The sequence below is a fragment of the Equus quagga genome, chromosome 13, assembly GCF_021613505.1.
Source record: "Equus quagga isolate Etosha38 chromosome 13, UCLA_HA_Equagga_1.0, whole genome shotgun sequence".
NCBI classification, from domain to species: Eukaryota; Metazoa; Chordata; class Mammalia; order Perissodactyla; family Equidae; genus Equus; species Equus quagga.
Window position 1 is genome coordinate 31,046,343 of NC_060279.1, and position 22,057 is coordinate 31,068,399.

Sequence of the window (22,057 nt, forward strand, 5' to 3'; positions counted from 1 at the left end):
CCATTTTGGGCCGACACTTTTTTGTTGTGGGGGGCTGTCCTGTGCGTCGTAAATGTTTAGCAGCATCCTTGGCCTTTACTCAGTAGATCCCCCCTGTTGTGACAATCTCTTCAGACATTGCTAATCTTCTGGGGGTTGGGGGACACAGAGCAAAATTACCCCCTGGTGAGAAACACTGCTTAATAGACAAGAGGAAGTCATTGAAAGCTTTTGAGCAAGGAAGTAACACAAAATGAGAATCAAGTATCATTTGGTTGGTTTCACTGAATGTTATGAACAGGAATGGTCAAGGCCAAAAAATGTTTACTGTGCAAATGACATCTTTTTAATAATCTCTAATTGTGTATGAAGTGCTGTCATAACATTTTCTCACTAATTTCCACACCAAGCCATCTGAGGAAAGTGAGGGACCATATTTCACTGGTGAAGTGCAGATCTGGAGGATGGAGGCTAATGTGTGGGGAGCTATTGGGCTGAAGAAAAAGGGTGTGGAGGAGAGAAGTTACGTGTGAGGAAGGGGCTTTCCATGGGGTCTGGACTTTCCTTTTCAGAACATGAACCCTGTAGAAAATATTTGGATAAATAATAGTAGATGCTATAATTAAAATTAATTGAGAGCTCACCATGTGCCGTGTATCTTTCATAGATCATCTCGTTTAATTCTCTCAACCACCCCTGTGAACAGGTCCTATTGTTGTTTACAGTTTATAAAGTTGAAACTGAGGTCTGAGAGGTTAAGTCATTTGTCCAAGGTCACTCAGAGGTCAGAGATGGAATTTTAATCGAGGCCGACTGTGCCGCCTCCAGAGCCCTGGTTTGTAACCATGGTGCCTTCCTAAACTAGTTTCCACCACGTGACTCAGCATATAGGTTCTACAGCTCCAAACTCCTTTCATCTGCACAGCGTTTGCTGCTCACTCAACGCTCTTCCGTGCACTGTGCACTGTCGGCACTGCCAGGTGAGTGGGGCGGCTTATTCCCACTTTACTGATGAAGATACAAACTGGAATGAAAGGGTTAAACCAAACCTAGAAACCAGAACTTTCTGATTCCTTATACAGCACGTTGGGTAGTCCAGGCCAGGCTGCAGAATAGAACCTTCTGGTAATCTCCTCAAAAACCCAAGATTAAGTTTTAACTTCAATCTCACCATCAGAAGAAAATAAATAGATATTTTTGCCCATCTTCCAAGCCAGATACTGTGATAAAACCTTTACACATGTTATCTTATATAATCCTTACAGGAATTCTAGGGCAAGTAGTATAATTATCCCATTTTACAGATCAGCTAATTGAGGCTGAGTGAGATTTAAGTCCATCATGGATGTCAAAGTCAGGACTCAGACTCAAGAATGTGTTGTGCCAAAGCATGTGCTCTTACTCTGGGCTTAATGCGTCTTTTTATCTTTTCATCCTTGTAAGATGGGTATTATTACTGATGTTTACAAATAAGGGAAGGAAATAAGAGCCAGAGAGGTTAAGCAACTTCTTCCCAAATGAAAGACTAACAGCTGGGAGATCCAGGAGCTAGGCTCCAGCTGTGTCCAGAATCCAGACTCTTCACCTGGAGCCCCGGGCCCTGGCTCCGGGCACGAGAATCCCGTGAACTCAAGGCTGACTCGCTCCACGCTGTGATCTGTGTGAGTCAGCCTGGGTAGTACGGGGTTGTGGGACTCAGAACACAGTACTCAGCATTGACGGGACAATCCGTCCTCTCCATGAGCCGACTCTTCTTGTTGGTGAGGCGAGCCACGTGATGAAGGGTCTCTCTCTTCAGAAGCTTCTTGCGGCTGCTGTGGAGCCGAGCCTTAAGGAAGATGGAGCATCCACTCAGTTGCTCAGCCTGAAGTGTGAGGCGGACTAGGTCAGGAAGGAGATGGCCGACTGTCATGGCACCAGCCTGGAAAGAGACGCCTGCCCAGATCCTGCCAAGCTCAGTGGGGCTCGGTGACAACAGTTCCAGGAGACACCACATGATGGACGTGCAGATGCCCTGCTGGGCCTTCATTGGCCTGTATTTTGCTCCAAGCAAGAGTCAGGGTTCAGTAAGGAAGGGCTCAAAGACTGGAATGGGACCCGGGTTACCACAGAGGGTGGGGCATGGTGAATTTCCCTGGAAGCCCCGTGTGACCTGCAGGGCAGCTGAATGTGTCCAGTGAATTATGTTGGAGGAGGGACGATGCCAGGGAGCCTATGATTAAATTTTAGTTTTCCCCCACCCAATCATTTTCATCATGGTTCATAACAAATGTACATAAAAAAGAAAAGGGGGAAAAAAAGCAGCCTAATTAAGATTTTAATTCCATTGTTTAATGTCCAAGGCTAAGAGATCACTAAACTTTTCCCGGGAATAAAGCCATTTTAATTTTTTCAGAATTGTGTGATCACTGATGGATGTATTTGGACTGGAGAGTTGAGCCCTGGGATTTTCTAAGACGACAAGTTGTTGATGGGGAACGAGGCAACTGCCATCCACAATGTGCTTTAGGGAATTCTTTCCAGTTGTGTGGAAGCCAATTCAACAACACACATTTACTGTGTGCCTACTGCATGCCAGGCTCCAGGTAGGTTCTGATGACACAGAGAAGGTAAGCAGGACTGCCACATGCAGTTGTTCACGTTGTACACTCTACAATCCTAAGGGGCACCACGTAAATCATAGCATAGATTTGTGTATCTATTAAACCCTGTTCCTGCAAATGAGAGGAAGGGGACTTGAAAAAGATGGACTGTACAGGCTAGCTGTGGCATCAGTTAGACACAGCTCCCACCCTCAAGGAGCTCATTGTCCAGCAAACACTAGGGCTCCAAGACCACTGGGTGATCCTAGGCTAGAAGCTGGGAGAGGTTTTCTCTCTTTCCCTTTTAAGAACTGGCTACATTGTGTTAGATAATGGTGGAAAAGCAACTTGATGTACTCTGCTCTTTCTGCTATTGTTGCTGCTCAATGACAGAAAATCCATTCTTTTGTTACTATGTCTCACCAACTCCCAGGACCCAAGAATCTCCCCCCATCAAGAGAACATCTTCCCTTGGTCTTGTACTCAATTGCCCCCAATCAGGACAAGGCTGCTTGTGCTCATTATTTTAGAAGGAAAAAACCCAAAAAAACAAGCTGACTCTGAAAGACAAAATTTCTTCCTAGTCTCTCCAGGGGCTGCCCTCAGGACCACAGCCCCTTTGCCCGCCCCCAACCCTCAACATATCTGCTCCCACACCAGAGGTAACTTTACTGTGGACCAATAACACACCCCGTGCTCCAAGCGGTGCCAATATCAGATATATTATTTTATTATTCGTTCGTTTGCTTTCCATGGCAAGTGAAAAAATAATTTAAACCAATTATATGTACAGAGGCTTGGTTAAGTTTTCCCAAGAACTTCCAGAAAGATGCCCAGCCCATTAGATAGCAAAGAAGAGTTACCCTTAACATCTATACAAAACTCCACCTATAAAAGTCTCACGTGTAGAAAGGTTTCTTTATTATAAGCATCATGTTTTGGGAACAGGAAGGGGGTCAGGGTGGGAGGCGGAGGAACATGTGCAGGGTGGGGGTCCACACACACCTGCCCAGGGGCCATCCTGGGTGGGAAGGCTGTGGCTGGTGGGGCTCAGGGGATCTGCAGCGGGGTCTCCAACATCTCCATGAGGAAGGTGTCGATGGGCGTGTCCCCGATGAGCTTGAAGAAGAAGAGATGCTCCAGGCACTTCAAGCCGATGGAGCGCAGGGCAGGGAGGCGCAGCAGCAGCTTGGCAAACCTGCAGGGAAGCCGGGGAGGGGTTAGGACCCGGGCGCCAGCACGCCCAGGGCAGCTGCTGGCAGAAGGCAGTGCGTTTGGTCTTCTCGACCGATCTGTGATAGCAGAGAGCCTGGAAGGGGAGACTGTCGGAGTCAGAGAATCTCTAAGCCTAGGGAGCTTCAGAAATGGGCCAAGGGGCTAGTTAATCTTCTTAAAGGAGGAAGTTGGACCCTGAGGCCTCTTGAGAATCTTTTGAATTCTGTGGCATGTCCCCCATTCCTGGTGGGCAAGAGGAGAACTAGTTGCTGGCATGGACTCACGTCTCCACCCCTAACCAGCTGTGCTGCTCACATTCTCGGGGAGGATTTGCCGAAGCTCTAAGACCAGAGCACGGCACACTGCATACACTGCACCCATGGTTGCTGTCCCCCTCAGATGAAGTTAGCTTGAGTCCCTACTGTGCGCCAGGCATTCCGCTAGGTTCTGATGAGCTCTCAGGATTAGCAGTTCTTCTCTCCTCAGCAGACAATGCTTTTCCTCACACCACAGGCACTTTATGCAACGAGACCTCAATTTGCCTCAGTTTTTGTTTTTGTTACCAATTTGTAAGACCAGCTTCTTAGTCAGTGCTTACCTTTAAGTTAGGAAGAGAAGGAGATAGAAAATAGTAGTCTCTGCCTCTGAGAAGCCCGTGGTCTCTTGCATACACACTCACACATACACTCTCACACACTCTCACACACACTCACACACTGCCTCCCACACATGTGCACACACACCCCACCACTGTCAGATATACACAGATGCGCATGCACACTACCCTCATACACACTTACACATGCCTCACACATGCATGCATGTGCCTGCACACACACCTTCACCACTGTCACGCGGACACATGCACACACACACATCCTCCCACACACCTCTACACACTCACTCATACATTCTTATGCATGCTCGCACACAATACATGCCTCATAAACATGCGTACACATCCTTACCACTCTCCCCCCACACGTGTGCACACATTCACTCACTCTATTATACACCTCACACACATACTTGCACAATGCTCTCACACGTGTGCACATACTCACACAAGTGCATGCACATATTCATACACACTCTTGTTTAATTAAGGCCCTTGGTTGTGAGGTTCACCAAAAGGCGAGAGGCCAGTGTGTGGAAGAACTGGCCTCCCATCTGCACATCCTTTTTAGGCCCCTCCAACTGTGACATTTTCCAACTTGCTTCTGGGGCCCCTCTTCGTCTCTCAAAATCCTTTTTGCCAATAAAGCTTATTTTAATGCTATTAACGAGAACTGGAAATCAAGCAACTCTCCTTACAACTTCCAATAAAAAGTACAGGGACCAAAGCCACGTCAGTCGCTATGGCTTTACAGCAGAGACTCCTGGCTGGGGTGGGCCTTCCCTGGGTGTCATGACATCATTTCATGAGAAGGTTCGTGAATTTCATGAAAATTCAAATTGGAATTTTAATACTCCTTGAAAATGCATATATTTCTATATTCATGCCACATGAAGTTTTAACGAAATGGGGCAATATAAAAAGAATCTAAAATGGCACCATCTAGAAAGGTACAAATTACTTCTCTACGTGGAAAACTTAAAGGTTTAAGCAAATGCTAACACAAACCTTTAAAAATGTTGGTTATAAAGCCTCTGAATGCATCTGACTGGCGTCACCCTGCAGCGAAGAGACCATTAGATAGAGTTGGGAGGCTGGGCTCCTGCTGGTGGCTGTGCCATGAAGTATGGAACTAGGCAGAGGAAGTCACTTCTCCATACAGTGCAAAGTTAGGCGGAGGCTAACTCTGAAAAGGTGTTTTGGATACTCTAAAAATGCCAAACTTTTACCATATATTAAAAGCTAAATACACAATAATACTGCTCTCTTTGCTGTCTGACCTTGATTTAGGAAACGAGATGAGGACCATAGAAATAGACACGCCCACTAATAGCCAGAGCCATGGGGGAGGCCATCACATTCCTCACTCATGGGTTTGGCAGCAAGGAGGATTCACAGCCTCTGAAGGCTCCCGCCATGGGAGAGTGAAGGTGCCTGCAAGCTCTGCCCGCTCCTGGTGTTGGAGCTCTGCCTTCCGGCTGAAGGCAGAACTCGGCCCCAGTGATGTGTACTTCTGAAAAGCCTCCACGGGGTGGCAGCACTCTACCACCGAGAAAACTGCCTTGACCGGGCCGTGCCAGGATCCCATTCAACCAGTTTCCACAAACCAAAGGTGAGCAGCCTTCAGCACACTTACCTACCTGGTTGAGCCGAGTGGCACCCCTGCTGTACCTGCTCAGCCTCAGGTGGTCATGCTCCGTCCAGGCTGTGCTGGACATACTCAAAGGACATGCAGGGGGCCCAAATTCTGCACCCCCTCCTGGAACTCCCAGGCTCTGCTGTGGTCCAGGCAACAAGAGTTGGCATCTCTCCCTAGCGCCTGGAGATAGCCCAGGGCCTTGGCACCCCTCCCTAGGAAAATGGACAAGCTCCAAAGTTTTAAAGTGATATTCATTAGAAACAACCTAACTGTCAACCACAGGGCAATGACTAAATGCATTGGGATAGATCCACTCTGTGAAATATTACAAAATCATTGAAAATGATAATTTCGTACTTTTCAATAATCTGGTAAAATGTCTAAAATGGCTAAAGGAGAAAAATAATGTGTATGATTTCATACTGTAAACACATATTTCATTGTTTACATGCATTGATACATAAGGATACTGAAAAGAAATATACCAAAACAAAATTATAATCAATTTCTATTACCTGCTTTATTTTTTGAAAATATTTTCCTTATTTCTTACCAAAGCATGCTGTGCTTTTATAATCAGGAAAAAGAGAATTTTGTTTTTGTTTTTTTAAAGAGATAAACAGCATGACTTAGATCCAATTCCAGGAAAAGGATGAGTATGAGCCTTCTTATTCCTAACACTCTGCACACTATGTGCTCCAAGAAACATGTTAATATTGCCTTAGAGCTGGGAGGTTCAGTAGAAATCATCCACCAGGGGGCTTTCAGTTAGCTCCCACCAGCTGGAGGCTGAGCTGCTGCTGGCGGCCGGCCCCGACCTGCTGGGTAGGGCTCTTTCACTCTCAACCATTGCAGGTGTAGAGGACACTGCCAGGCGTCCACTACTTCCCTGGCGTGCAGCTTTCCACATCCTCAGTCTCCTTTGCAGCTGGCTGGGCTGCGTGACTAAGTTGTAGCCAATGGAAGTGAGTGAAGAGATGGGAGCCCTTTCCAGGTCCAGGTCTTGCCCATAGAGCCTCACTTCTGTGCTCCACCCCCTCTCTCCCCTTCCACCATCTGGATGCAAAACACAATGTGGCTCTGGATATGGTGGAGCCCCAAGAAGGAAGGAGCCTGGGTCCCTGAGTAATGGCAGGGAAGAGAGTTGCCTCTCTGAACTGACCTCCCAGAACTGAATTGCCAGCAAGAAATAAACTTCTAGTGGGTTCACAGCTACCAACATTTGGGGGATCTGTGATCACAGCTAATCCTCCTGATACGCAGCCCTGCCCATTCGTTGTACTGAAGGCTGAAACCCACCCACTCCCATGTATTCATAGCCTCCGAGAAACCCAAAGCCCAGCCTCTTCTGGACAATTGATCAACATTGGCTTACGATCCAGGAAAAACGGCTGAAAAGAAATTCCTTCACAGAGGAAAGAAAGTCATTAGTGAGAATCGGGAGCATATAAAATTAATCCTAAAAACAAAACTAATGTCTTTCAGGCAGTTTTTTCAAGTTTCATTTTCAGTTTTCTGTGAAATTTGAGGATCATATTCTCTCTCTTTAACTAGAGTTAGCAGAAGAGGAAAACTTTTATTTAGCTGTGCTTTAGGGGAAATATTTGAGAAAAGTATTTTTGTAACAACTGAGGAATACCTTTACTGGTAGATGGCCTCAGAGATCTTCTGACCAATGTCTTCCTTTTCAGACAAGGAGTCTAGACCCAGACCCTGCACCTTGCCAGAGCCCACACAGAGGCATCCTGGGGGGCAGTAGTCACCTCTCCTGGCTACCAAAGCCTGCATCGTCTACTGCAGGGGCCTTTCCATTGGGCCAGAGCAGAAGGCAATGCAGTCACACTGATAAGAACAACCTCTTTGAAATCAGACATACACATCCCAGCTCTACTGTGCACCAGCTCTATAACCTTGGGCAAGTTCCATACCCTTTCTGAGCCCAGTGCTCCATTAGAAATGGGGGATAATGATAATGGTTCATCCATTTGCTCGTTCACTCAACATGTAAAGATGTATATTATTTGTCAGGCACAGCTCTAGGCTCTGATGCTAAAGTGGTGAACAGTGAACAAGACAGACAAGACCTCTGGTTTCCTGGAGCCAATGCTTTAGTGGCTTTCAGCTTGTTAAAAAGATTAAATAACAATGGAAAAAATCTAGACAGTGCCTGTTGCCCACTGCCATTCATTCATGGAAGGAAGGAGAGCTGCTGCTGTTAGTACATTCTTCCAGCACTCCCTCACCTGCCTGGTTGTTCCGGATACTTCTGCTTGGTGTAGGCCTCGAGGGTGGCATAAACCTTCTCTCGCAGAGTCTCTACCTCAGAGGGGTTGGACAGACCCTTGGCATCTGAAAAAGATGACTGATTTAACCTTTGGTGACACACCTCAGGGGGATACCCTCCCACAGATGCAATACTCTTTCACCTTGACCATCTGCCCTAGAGTTACTAGATGGGGAACAATTGTGAAATACACAAAGCTGGTCCTTTGTGCCCACCAGCTGTCCTTTCCGTGCCCAACCTACCCAACAAACTCTTGGGGCAAAGGCACCCACCACTGACTCCAGGAGGAGAGTTTTATTTTATCCAGGCCATTCTAGAAATATTACCTTCACACGTGTTGAGTGCCTACTATGTGCTAAGCATGGACTGCGTGATGAGATAGGGTAGAAAAACCTGATAGACCCATGTTCTGCATCAACTAACTAACCATCTAATCCAGAATATGAAACATGTGCATGAATTACTATGTAATTCTCAATACTCATCTTTCTTGACCCAGAGTGGCATCCGGCAAAGCTGATCACTTCCTCCTTCTTGAAATTCTTTTCTTCTCTGGGCCTCCAGGACACCACCCTTCTGGGTCTCTGCCTGTTTCACCCACCGCCCCTCCTCAGGCTGCTTTGCTGGCTCTTCCTTTACTCCCTAACCTCTGTGTGATGGCATGCCCCAGCACTCAGCCCTCAGCCCTCTTCTCTGCCCTGTGTTTACTTTCTCCCTGGATGAGCTCGTATCAGGCTGACAGCTCTCAAATGTGCATCTCTGGTCCTGGCTTCTCCTCTGAACTCCAGGTTCATATAAACAATTGCTTCCTGGGCCGCTACTCTTGGATGTCTATGATCCATCTCAGATTTTAATGTCTAAAGACCAAGTCCTGACTCCTGCTCACTCACCCTTAGAACCTCTATCTCAGTAAATGGAAATTCCATTTTTCTAGTTGTTCAGGAAAACCAAACAAAAAACCCCTGAGAATTTTATTTAATGCTTCTCTTTCTTTCATACCCTATATCTAATCCATCAACAAATCCATTGGCTTTGCCTAAAAATTTATGCAGAATCTGACCACTTTTTACCACTACCCTAGACCACTGTCATCTCTTGTCTTCCTCACCTGCCCCCAAACATGCACATTCCACACCCATTCACAGAACTTTTCAAGATGGCTCTAGAAGTAGACGCTACAAGGAGTTGACTCTCTGCCCTCCCCAAGGACAGGTTTCCTGGCCTGCTTCCTCTGGCTCAGCTGAGCTAAAGGACCAGAGAATGTTGGAGCACTGGAGGCTGACCGTGGAGGAGGACTAACCACTACATAGTCACCTGGGTTAAACAGCACGATGGCTCGCAGACACCCCAGCTCAGACTTATCCATCTGCATGTCTTTCATTTTGGAGACCAGCTCAGTCAGAACTCTGTTCACAGGAAAGAATGGCAGGTGATGAGAAAATCATGAGTTCCAGGCTAAGGGCTGATAAAATGAATGCAAGCAACATTTATTATGTACCCATCCTGTTTTCCAGATGATGCGCCAGGTACTAGGGGCACAGAGATGAATAAGATTACAGTCCCTGATCTCAAGGAGCTCACAGTAACTGAAGAAACAGATTTGGAAATAAATACAGCAAAACAAAGCCAGTAATGGCGGCGAGTAAAATCCAAGGGAATACCACCAAGGAGGAGACAGTGAACTCTGGGTGGGGGCTGGAAAGGCAGACTAGAGGATTTTGAAATGAGCAGAAATGCAACAGCCAAAGCAGGCTGAAGGCATCGCATGTCTGCAGGAGTACAGCAGAGGACAGCATTCACTGACAGGGTAGAAATCTCCAGGCACCATGAGGAGGGCTGAGCCACCCAAAGACATATTGGTCTCTGTCTTGAAACATGTTGTGAGAAAGGGAAGGAGAGAAGTAGAGACATCTTAGATGGACATGCACATGGCCCTAGAAGGTCATTTATGATGGAAGTGGAAAGGAGCCACGGGGCCCTGGTGTTGGACAGAGAGACTAGTTTCAACCTTGTCTTCCTCTCTCACAGTTCTCCATCCTATCACCCCCAAGTCATTCATGTCTACTCATTTCATTCATCTTCTTAAGTCACATGGCTTAATTTTCCTTTAGCACCATTTAAGGCACAGAATCCTGGACTGAGGGTATCATTGCCTGACCAAGGTGGGTCTGCTTCTGTTGCAGACCTTCCCCGGATATCCTGGTGCAGAGTCCAGCAAAAGCCTCAGCTCATCCTTCCCAGACTCCTAAAGTCAGATCCCGGACCCTGATCTCCATCTCGGCCCCCTAGGATAAGCAGTTCAACCTCCCCACCCCCAACTTACTAGGTAATGTCAATAATCCAGTCTGTTCTTTGGAAATCCACAGGGACAATAGATTCTCCCAGCTGCCCAGCAACTATGCTGGCCTCTGACTGGCTCTACTTCATTGTATCAACCTTTCTTCTAATCCTTCTCTCATTCACCAAGTTTATGTTCTCATGTGCTTAATGCTCTCTGCTTCTTGCCATGTGCAGCTGTTTGAGCTGTCCATCCTATATCCCAGGACTACCCACAGGTACACGCACACACATGCACACATGTATACACATACACACACAAGCACTAGAAGCAGAAGAGAGCCACCTGTCAAAGATGGAGCCAACCCCAGCACTGTGGGCACTGCTCCTGTGGACGTGTAAACCCGTGGCCAGAAGGATGCCATCCTGCACGGAAACTGAGCGGTGGGAGAAGGAGGCAATCAGCAATTCATTCCACCCTGCAAGGATAAGAAAGAGACCTTGAATGAAGACCCAGCACATTCTTGCTTCATTGATAATCATCCAATGCATGTATTACTATCCCCACTTAATAAAAGCAAAATCAGAAATCCAGGGAGTTTCAAAACTAGTTCCAGACAACACAGCTAATTAGTGAAGAAACAAAAGATAAGGCTGGGGTCCCCTGACTCGTGGCTCTGCACATCCCCTACAGTCTACCGAATGCAGCCCAGAATGGCAGCTGGAGGACAAGAACTCTTTTTTTCCCGGTCAGTCAACAAATATGGATTGAACACTTAACAGGTAATAGTCACTATGTTAGCTGACATGATTGATAAAGCGACTATACCTTGCAGTCTCTGCCCCCAGGACCTGACAACCTAGTTTTATTTCTTTGGCATTGTCTAGTAGCACCCATCACAGTATGTAGCTTTCAGTTGACACTCAGTGATTCCTCATTATCTAACGCGGCTGATATGAGTGGACTGGCTCCCAATGCTCAGCCAATCTTCAGAAATTTCCCACTGGCTCAGTGACAAAGAGGAGATATGGCACATGTCAACTGCACAGTGTCCCAGAAATGGGAGGCAAGAAAGAATACAACACATAGAATCTTAAAATAGGAAGGGACCCTGGAATCCATCTAGTAAAGCCTGGGCAAAAATCTTTGGCTTTCCTTACTTCACCTGTGACATGGGAATATGTCTGTTTTTGAATTTCATAAAAATAATGAGGCAGTGCTTCAGATTGTGCTCAATAACGATGATTTAACTGTGTTTGAAATTAGTTATAAAGCCATGGTAAAATTTGCATGGAAAGAGTCTCACCCTCCGTTAACAAACGATGTCTCATTTGAGAATGAAAGGTTTTTGAGAGGACCATCCAAATTCAAGAGCCTACAAATAATATGAAAAAGAACAATGCTGGATAGGGTTATCCTGTCAGCTTGGCTGGGTTAGAGCTCCACCGGGTTACTTGTTTTAGGATCCCAAGGGTAATTTCAAAATGGCAGCCCAAAAGATTGTCCCAAGAAGGATCCCCGATATCCCTTACCTGCCCGGAGCAGAATGACCTGGTCCTCCAAGGTGAGGTCAGAGAAGTGGGGAATGCGCTTGGCCCATTCAACGAGAGTGAAAAGCTGCTTATCAGCAGCATGGCATATGTTGGTGACGGGGTCATTCGTCTGAAAAAGGAACAAGGTATTGTGAGGGACAGATTCCAGGACTCTAATACACCTCTTTCCCATGTACCACCCCATCTAAGAAATGGGAGATGACGGAGGTTGAAGACCACATACTGAGTTCTCCATGTTCATGTCACCATAGGATTCCGTCTTTGGTTCAACAGCAAGTTCAGCTTCTAGAATCCTCTCCACCGGCATATCTTCATGGCCACTACTGGCACATTCCGCCTCACTCTCGGCACGCTCGCGGCTCCTCTGCCTTTCTTCTTGCACAGCTGGCATGCGGAAGTACATGAAGAGTTACCATAGGCCCAGGATAATGGTGGGAAAGTCAGTTCCCCACCTAAGCCTCAGTTTCCTCATCTGTCAAATGGGTGTCATCATGGCACTGAATCAGGCATGTTGTAAGGTTGACAGATGAAACAAAGAAAGCAAAGCTATTGGCTTATGTCTGTGCAGAACCAACTATGGCTTCTTTAGTCCATATTCTTTCCAGTTCATTATGGTGACCACTCTGAGAAGTTTGCATTTTAAGTTTTAATAATCTCCAATTCTGTGCTCTTTTAATGAGCCTTACTGTCCCTGCAGGGTCCCACATCCTCCCTCTACCTGCTACATCTAACAAACCGTGAGCACGCAATGGTTAAGTAGTAAGCACGTTACTTTAAAAACTCCCTCTGTCAGATCCTATGCATCATGCTTGGCATTCACGTCCCATTAGGTCTGCCCCTGGTGCACCAGCCTGAACACAACATCACCTGATCTGACTTGTCAGGAAAGACCTTCAGGGAGCCATGTGGGTATTTAGTAAGTGAAGGGGTGGAGGAATGTCACTTAGATGACATTTCAGAAACAGCAGCTGATTTGGGGGGTGGGGAGGGTATATAGGCAAAGACGTAGGCTGGGATTATCTCAGCCTCCCAAAATTTAGGGTTTTTATCAAAGTTCATTCTAACTCCCAGAACCCTCTGGATCTGTACATTAGGATGCAGGCAGGACCGTTCTCCAGTTCTGTCCTCTTCCTTGAGACAACAGTCTCTTATGGGTTAATTTCCATCATCTAGAAAGCTATGGGTTCCATCTTCTTATTCCCAGTAGCAATAAGCAGAATTCAGTATTATGCATTTTTTTTAATCCCAAGAATCAAGAAAATTATGTTCTAGGCAGGTGGCTAACCTGGAACTCAGTGACAGCTACTCCACTAGCAGCTATTATCTCTCTGCTTCTCTCCCTTCTTCCCCACCATCCACTCCCAGAAGCACCTCTTACTCTCTGAGGGGGATAAGGCGCCACAAAGGCTGCAGAAGGAACTGCAACCAGATGCTGGACATCTAGTTTGTGATGCAAGCGATGTCACTGATCTCTCAAGGTAGGTCAGAGAAGGGTAGGATTGCAAAACACAACTTATACTCTGAAGTCTCTGTAGAGATTCACCAAGAAGCCTCAGGATGAGAATGCTATTCACTGGTTGGGACAGAGTGATGATAGGAAGGAAGGAGTAAAGGAAGCAAGGGAAGAGAGAATAAAGCAGAGGAGGAAGAAAAAGAAGAAACAGAAGAGAGAGGGAAAAGTAGGAGAGAGAAGAGCAAAAACACGTATCTTGGAGTCAAGGAAATCTTTTTCAAAATGGTAGCACTTCCTAGCTAAATGACATCGGACATACTATTTAGCCTACTAAGCCTCACTTTCCCTATCTATAAAGTGGAGATTATAGTACTTAGCTGAGATTGTTTTGTGAGGATTAAATGAAATGATTATTAAAAAATTCAAAAAAAGGTAGTTATTTTTCCCTCCTCTGTGTCTCTCTTTATGCTCTTGGGCTTCTCCGGTCCTCTCTCCATCTCTCTTTTTGGCCTCTTCCTCCCTCTCCTTATTTCTCTTCCTCTCCCATCCTTCCTTCCTGTCTGTTCTGTCAGTCTTCCTTCACTGTCAACATACAGAAACTATCATATATATTTTTATTATCAGATTTACTGGTTAAAGTTGAATGCTTCTTGTATTATGTTTTTCAAGTAGGTTCATGGGCTTCTGTTTGTCTTAATTTTAAAAGATGAGGAAAAGCAACTTAAGTTCCTTTTGTAGTCCTCAACTGATTTCTTCTACAGATTTGTAACACTCCAGGAAAATAACTTTCAAGTTTCAAAGCAAATAGCCTTGGCTTCAGAGAATTAGATTCTAATCCCAGTTTTGCAATTAATTGAGCAACCCTTTGCTATCACTTCTCCTCTTTATTTTAGGTCATAAATGAGAAGTTAGATGTCTGTTGTTGGAGGAAATCTATGTGGCAGACATTCTGAGCTACCGCCACTACATATATTAGGGTACATCTAGGAGACAGTGGGTAATTTAAAATAGTAACAAACTCCTGCCTTACAACAGGATTTTATCCATTATTCCAACATATATTTATTGTGCGTATACTATAATAGCAAAAATTTATGGAGCTCTTTCTCTGTGTCAGGAATTATGCTCCACACTTTATATAGATTACATTTCATTTAATCCTCACAATAACCCTCTGAAGTACTAGAAACTGCAGAGAAGTTAGGTAACCTGCCTAAGATCACAGAGCTAGGAAGTGGCGGAGCCAGCCTCAAAAATAATCCACTCTCTAACTGTCCAAACTACATCACCTGACCGGAAATCATGGACATAGACTCCCAGAACCCCCAAGGATTGTTTGGTGGCCTGGAAGTTAGAGAGTTCCAGCCCTATACCAGCTCTGCCATTAGCTGGCCGTGTAAGCTTAGGCAGGGCCCTAGCCTCTCAGAACCTCTGTTTCTTCTTTCAGGAAATGAATGTGTTACATCAGAGAATAGCAAATGTCCATTCCAGCTTCACTATTATGTATCCTAAAAAGGCAAAAGGTCTTTGCCCCTGGCGCCAGGCAGGTGAATTCTGAGCCCACCCCAACTTCATCTCCTTCATTCTGTCCAACTCTCTAAAATTCCCTAGTCTCCCTCAATTATCTGTTCCATAATTCTATTGCTCTTGTCCTCAAGTAGGTGTCCAGACTGAGCCTCAAGTTCTGTAAATCAAGGCCAGGAATGATAGTGGTGAAGTAAAGGCTGTCCGGGTGCCTTTTGAAAGTGGTCTTTCATATCATGATATGAGAAATTGATTCACTTCTTTGCCTTCTCTTTGTCATGGCAAATAGTATCAATTCATTTAGAAATTTCTCTAAGAGCCCCTTTCACCCTCCTAATGTTTACTGCTCAGCTTTTCATCACTCTCTTTTCTTTACATTCTTTTTAAAAAGGCAGGAGTCAAAATTGGACCCAATTTTCCATTAAAGAATCATTACCATGCTAGATTAAAAGAAGGACCACCCAGACTCTTAGAATCCACATGTCCCTGTTTGACTTACTCTTTTTTGTTTGTTTTTGAGGAAGATTAGCCCTGAGCTAACATCCGCCACCAATCCTCCTCTTTTTGCTGAGGAAGACTGGCCCTGAGCTAACATCTGTGCCCATCTTTCTCTACTTTATATGTGGGATGCCTGCCAGAGCATGGCTTGACAAGCAGTGTGTCTGCACCCGGGATCCGAACTGGCAAACCCCAGGCCGCTGAAGCAAAAGGTGCGAACTTAACCACTGTGCCACTAGGCTGGCCCTCTTTTGTTTTTTTAATGAAAGAATCACACTTTCCACCATTTAACTTGTGGACCTCTCTGACCCTAATGGAGCTGAGGGATATTCAGGTTGATATTTTTTTTGTTTTTATTGAGGTATAATTGACATATTATATTAGTTTCAAGTGTACAACATAACGTTTCTATATTTGTATCTATTGCAAAATAATCACCACAAAAAGTCTAGTTAACATCCATCACCGTGTATAGTTACAAATCTTTTTTCTTGTGATGAGAACTTTTAAGATCTACTCTCTTAGCAACTTTGAAATATACAGTAGAGTATTATTAACAATAGCCACCATGCTGTTCATTACATCCCCAGGACTTATTTATTTTATAAGTAGAAGTTTGTGCTTTTGTCCCTTTCACCCATTTTGCCCACCTCCCACACATCCCAACTCTGGCAACCATCAATCTCTTCTCAGTATCTATAAGCTTATTGCGGGGGGCGGGGGCGGGTAGATTTCACATAAAAGTGAGATCACTTGAGTTTTAAGTTGAGTTTTGAGAGAGAGAATCAGACTGTGAAGAAGTAGAAAAGACCACTTCTCTGACGAAAGTGTTTCACTTTCCTTTAATCCATCTCATATGCTTAAGGATAATTATTATTTTTCCGCGTCAACCTGAAATTTATATCATCTGTCCTGGGAGGGGCAATGAGCCCTGCAGCAATCACGCTCTTGCTGATGGGAGACACACTTTGGAGTCACTAATTCAATGTTTTGACTATCACGGTGGTGGAAGCTACAAAGGGTATCAATTCTATCTTGGTGAAGAGAAGGCAGTCTCCAGCAGCTGGTTTTTCACATCACATGTTCCAATCTAGAAGATCATTGACCACTCTACAGCAATTATGACATGAGCATAAAGTAGGCACTCAATTCATACTTGATGAATGAATGAAGGAATGAATGAGTGAGTGAATGAGTCATTTTTTAGAAGCTCCTGCATTACTAAAACTTTTGTTCCAATATTCAGTTTAAACTACTCATCTATTCATTCAACAATTGTTTATTGAATGCCTACTATGTGCTAGTCATTGGTGATATAGCAGTGGGAAAAAAAAAGCAGGAAAAAAAACCTGCCTTTTTTGGAGACAGATACTAGACAAAATAAATATGTTAGATAGTGATAAGTGCTGTGGAAAAGAAACTAGGAAGTATGGGGGATGGCTGATGCAGTTTTAGACAGTGCAGTCAGGCAAGGCTTTACTAAGAAGTTAACAACGGAGGAAAGTGCTGAAGGGAGAGAAGAAGTGAGCCAAGCAGATACCTAGGAAGAGGGCATTCCAAGCAGACAAAGTGCAGACCCTGAGGTGGGAGCACCCTGGCGGCCCAGCAAAGAGACCAGGAAGGCTGAAGCAGAGACCTGGGCAGCCAGAACCTGTACAACCTTGAAGTCATAAACGAGACTTAGCTTCTTTTCTGAGTTAGATGGGAAGGCTTCAGAGGCTTTTGGTAAAGGAAGGGCTTGAGCTTACCCACTTGTTGAAAGCCTCCCTCTGTCAGCTGTGTTAAGGAGAGACTGTAAGACGACAAAGTGGGAGCAGGGAGAATTCTTAGAAGCCTGTTTGGATTATTACAAAAGATAATGGTGGCTTGGACTATAGGGGTTGCAGTAAAAGTAATGAGACATGGAAAGATTCCAGACACATTCTGAAGGAGAGAAAGATTTCCTCACTCATTGAATGTGATGTTTGAAAGAAAGAAAGGAGTCCAATGGTGTCTGGTTAGAGCAACTGAAAAATGGCCATTTCCTAAAATGGGGAAAACTGTGCAATGAACAGACTGGGGAGCACAGATTATCAGGAGTCCAGGTTGGGTCTGTCAATCTGAGATTCCTGTCAGATGTCAGAGTGAGGGCTGTCCTTAGTCCCAGAGGTCCTTCACACCCTGGCAGGAGAGGAGACTCGAGATGAGCTCTGATCCGGGAGTGAGAAGATGTGGTCTCTGCTCATTACCTGCCTTTGGGACCTTGGAAAACTCACCTCATCTCCCTAAGCCTGTTTCCTCAGCTGTAGAATGGTTAGGGTTGACTCAATGCTTCTGAAGGGCCACCTCTATCTTGGACATGCTAAGATTCCAATAACAACATTTGTTTTCCTTCTTGATAGCATTTTCTCTTAACAGAGACTCAAAGAACCTTTTCTTTCATTGGTCTTTTCAATCAGCCTACCCCTCCTCACAGAAAAGAAGTTCTTCACAGATGAGGAGCCACTCGGGACTGACTAAATTCCTTGTTTCTATTTCCTAGAGAGAGAGGCAAGTCTTTCTCACTCTGAAATCTATTGAGTCACCGTTTAGACCGTGTACGTGCTTGAGTTCACAAGCTAATTAACCGTCCAATTCAATTTATTTGTGTTATTTAATGGAAAGACTTTTTGATCTTATATATGAACAGAAAGCACTTTCAGATTGGCTTTTTTTTTTTTTGACTCTACAACAATCCAGCTAACCCATACTATAAATTGAAAGATGTAACAGTTTAAAAATCCGCAATGATGGTCTCTCTGAATGACAAGCCTAAGTCTGAGTATTGGTAATGCCAATAATTCCAAAAGACCTTGGAATACACCAATCTCAAAGGATTTGTAGCAGATCAAAGTTATAAAAACCCAGAGAGAGGAATCAAACCGGCAGGTTTCCCCAGGATGAGAGGGGAGAAGCTGGCTCCACCCAGAGGGTCAGTTTGATGTTCTCTTTGTAGGGCAGCACACTGGGACCCTCAAACCTTGGCTCTGAGACTTGTTGCCTGACTATCGAAGAGCAAGGGAGAGGGTCCAGTTTGGGGACCATCATCTGAGCTCCAGGAGATGATGGGTGAAAGTGGAGGAGGAAGATGTTCTTGCTCCCTTTGCCCTGAGGTACACAGTTCCTAGGGCAAGGGGCATTCAATTGCAATACTTGAGAAATCATGGTACCCGAAGTCATCCCAGCCTCCACTTCAGACTTCTTCCTACATAGTCCAGCCTAGCAGGGCTCTTTCCTACATGTTGAATTTGTCTCTGACCTTTATTTATATGCCAACAGCTCTCCCTTGAGAGGAGGGAGGGGCTGTGGGGAGCCTCACCTTCCCTCTTCATGCCCATGACAAGGCACTTCTGATAGCGACAGTACTGGCAGCGGTTGCGCTGACGCTTGTCAATGAGGCAGTCTTTATTATCCCGACACGTGTAGATGAGGTCTTTCCTTATGGTTCTCTTGAAGAACCCTTTGCAGCCTTCACAGCTGTACACACCATAGTGCTTTCCTGGTCACAAGAAAAGAACATTCCGTAGGTTGTTCTTGTGTTTATTTGGATCATTCATTTAAAAGAATCACTTGGCTCTCCCCCAGAGAAACTGGCACATCACTTGGGCACTGGGACAGGAGAATAACTAGCAGAGAATACAGGCTTGATCACAGGAACCAAACTAAGGCAGAGGAAATTTGCCTTTCCTGCTGTCGTCCCTGTGGAAGCGATTCTCTGGAATTGCTAATTACAGAGCATTATTAGAAAATTCCTGACCTAGGATTTTGTTTACATTTATTTTATCAAGGCAACTCTTGTGTTTAGTTAAGCAAAACGTTCTGCCTCCATTCAAGACATTAGTATACATAATATATAAAAATATTTATGCTCGTTAAGTATTATCTAGCAGGAAAAGAAGCTCAGCTTCACTAATATTTCTCCATAATTGAAGCCCAAGGACTTAGGAACTCCACTTAAAAGTATTATCCTTCACCATAAACTATGCACAGGATCCTAAGTTTTGAATTTTGTAAACGCTGTTGCCTGTTGGAGAAATAAATTGGTATATGATCTTTATAGAGTAATATGACATGCAATCTTGAGATATGACATAAAGATCTGATGGAAGGTGGTTTTGCTTGATCCAGAATAATTTGTTACATGTTTCATTGCCTTTATTACCTGTTTCACACATTCAGTTTTCAGTGACCCAAACTGGGGATGGCTAATTTGTATCTGGAGATCCACCACAACCATCCCCACACAGGCATCATTGAGTCAATCACAATAGTCTTTCTAAGTAGAAATCTCACTACAGCCAGCTATGCGCAATTGATTGGAATTATGGGACTTGAAAAGTAAAAAGTAATAGATAATTCAAAACATATCTATGTCTGATTCTTGAGTATCATATGTGATTCCATTTAGCTACAGACCTGACATCGCTGTCCAATTCTGTTGTATTTAGGCTGATATTAAAGTGAATTTGAAATCTCTGAGAACTAGGAAATGGAAAATGTCTGCATCCTGGGACCTTACATTTCAGAGGAAGCCTAAGATGAAACAGTAGCTAGAGATAGCCCGCCTGATGAAAGGTCAGTCTGTGCCTGATCAGTTGACTATACTAATTTAGTGAACTCACAGCAATAATAAATATGCAATTTTATCTTGGGCTCAACAAACCTAATGCTCTCAGCTCTGAAGTATTTGTCTTTGAGAAACATGGGACCAACTTGTCGTTCTCATGTCTTTTCAACATATGAATGAACCTCCCAGACTTTCAGCTAAACCATAGCACAGAAAACTCTGTCAGGGTATGGCTGGCACTTTGTTGCTATGGCAATGGCCAAGTCTGCATGACTTGACAACAACTTTTTGAGAGCAAGCAAACATCAGCCATGCAGCTAAGTAAGTTCCAGGCACCGGGAACTTTCAATGGAGTGACATTTTGTTGTAGCTTTGGTGACAATAAGAAGATGAGGAAATATGCAGTCAACCATCATGGACAGCTATAGAAAAGAAGCTTCCCCATCTTCTCATTCATTGAATTAGAGATTCAAATGCCATCAAGATTGGTGGGGTGGGAAGTGGGAGGCAGGAATGACGGAGGAAGGGAAAGAAGTCAGGAGAGAAATAATTTGGGCAAAGGTGGAAGAGGACCGGAGAAGATGAAATCACTGAAAACACATTTACTTCCACCCATGAAAACATGTTAAAAACCTAGAATGTTGCAGAAGGAAACATGCTAAAATATTAAAGGGTTTATCTTCATGGGGGACATTATAGATAACATTTTTAGTTTTCTTTTGTACTTTTCTAGTTATTCCAAATTTTCCACATTGGTATATACTTTTTAGAATTACAAAAAATTTTTTTTTTTAACTGAGGAAACTCTATCTTGAGATACTTGCTAATCACAACTTCTCTATCCCAGGTACACATGCAACCCAATAACTCCAGAAAAGTTCTTCTGAAATGCTTCCTATAAATCTAATCCTCGGAAATGAAATCATACTTTAAATTCATCAAGAATACAGGCTATGAACACTTACAGCCTGAACCCCATGCTGGACCACACTAAAGGGCCTTTTCCTTCATTGGATACAAAGCAGCCAGGAGGGCAGTGGAGCAGGCACCTTCTCTGGGAGCCTCGTTGCATGGGGCACTGAGAAGGGGCGACTGCTTCTGCACATACCTGAGGATCTGTCCCCACAGATGGCACAGATGTGTTTAACCAGAGATCCAGGGCTGGTGGACGGGTAGTTCATGTTTCCAATCCCAGGAAGCCCTGGCAAAGGCTTGATGTCCTCTGAAATGCTGACACTGTTGACCACATTTAGCTACAAGAGAAAAAAATACAATAAAACACCGAGCCAGGGTAAACCCAATCCCCGAGAGCAAAGCAACAAGGGCATCCTGGAGAAAAGACCAGTTCTATTTCAAGAAGTAGTTTCCAAGGATAGAGGATCTGACACTGCCGATGGGGATATGAGTGTAAGGGAGAAAAAGAGTGGCACAGAGGAACTAAATCATTTCTAGAAAGCCAAAACCTAACTTGAAAATCACAACACATCTCCATCAGAGCTCCCTGCTTGTACTCATTTTATGCGTCTGTTTTGAGCTAGAAATCCACGCTGAATGGCACACTTAGGACAAGTCAGCTGTGTGTTTTTAAATTTTTTATTAACTACTGACTGCCTATTCGGGAGTGTTCCAGGAGGAGCTATGGCCTCAGGCAAAAGACTTAGACTCCTAGAGAGCCAAGCAAAACATGCAAATCCATTCATTTAGTGAATAAACAGTCACCTAGTGCTCCCCATGCCAGGTACTGTGCCAGGCTCTGGGGTACAAAGGTGAATATAGATACACGCTCTTAAGGAATTCACAGGAAGATGGAGGAGAAGATATGTGTAGCAGTCATCTCAATGAGCACACTGA

The 22,057-nt window shown here is 44.5% G+C and overlaps 1 protein-coding gene across 3 annotated transcripts in view; it reads right to left on the reverse strand.

Annotated features, from left to right (window-relative positions):
* Window positions 1-3,319: 3,319 nt before the first annotated feature.
* Window positions 3,320-22,057, reverse strand: part of RXRG (retinoid X receptor gamma) — a 47,286-nt gene continuing 28,548 nt past the window's right edge. Inside the window, exons 3-10 of one of the 3 annotated variants that reach the window (XM_046680499.1) lie at window positions 21,315-21,459; window positions 18,959-19,138; window positions 12,370-12,530; window positions 12,126-12,255; window positions 10,939-11,071; window positions 9,630-9,721; window positions 8,275-8,380; window positions 3,320-3,759 (exon numbers count right to left, since the gene is read on the reverse strand). In XM_046680499.1, the coding sequence (XP_046536455.1) occupies window positions 3,612-3,759; window positions 8,275-8,380; window positions 9,630-9,721; window positions 10,939-11,071; window positions 12,126-12,255; window positions 12,370-12,530; window positions 18,959-19,138; window positions 21,315-21,459 (1,095 nt within the window). In that variant the 3' untranslated portion in view covers window positions 3,320-3,611. The remainder of the gene's footprint in view (window positions 3,760-8,274; window positions 8,381-9,629; window positions 9,722-10,938; window positions 11,072-12,125; window positions 12,256-12,369; window positions 12,531-18,958; window positions 19,139-21,314; window positions 21,460-22,057) is intronic. The other 2 variants (XM_046680500.1, XM_046680501.1) reach the window with 2 other exon arrangements.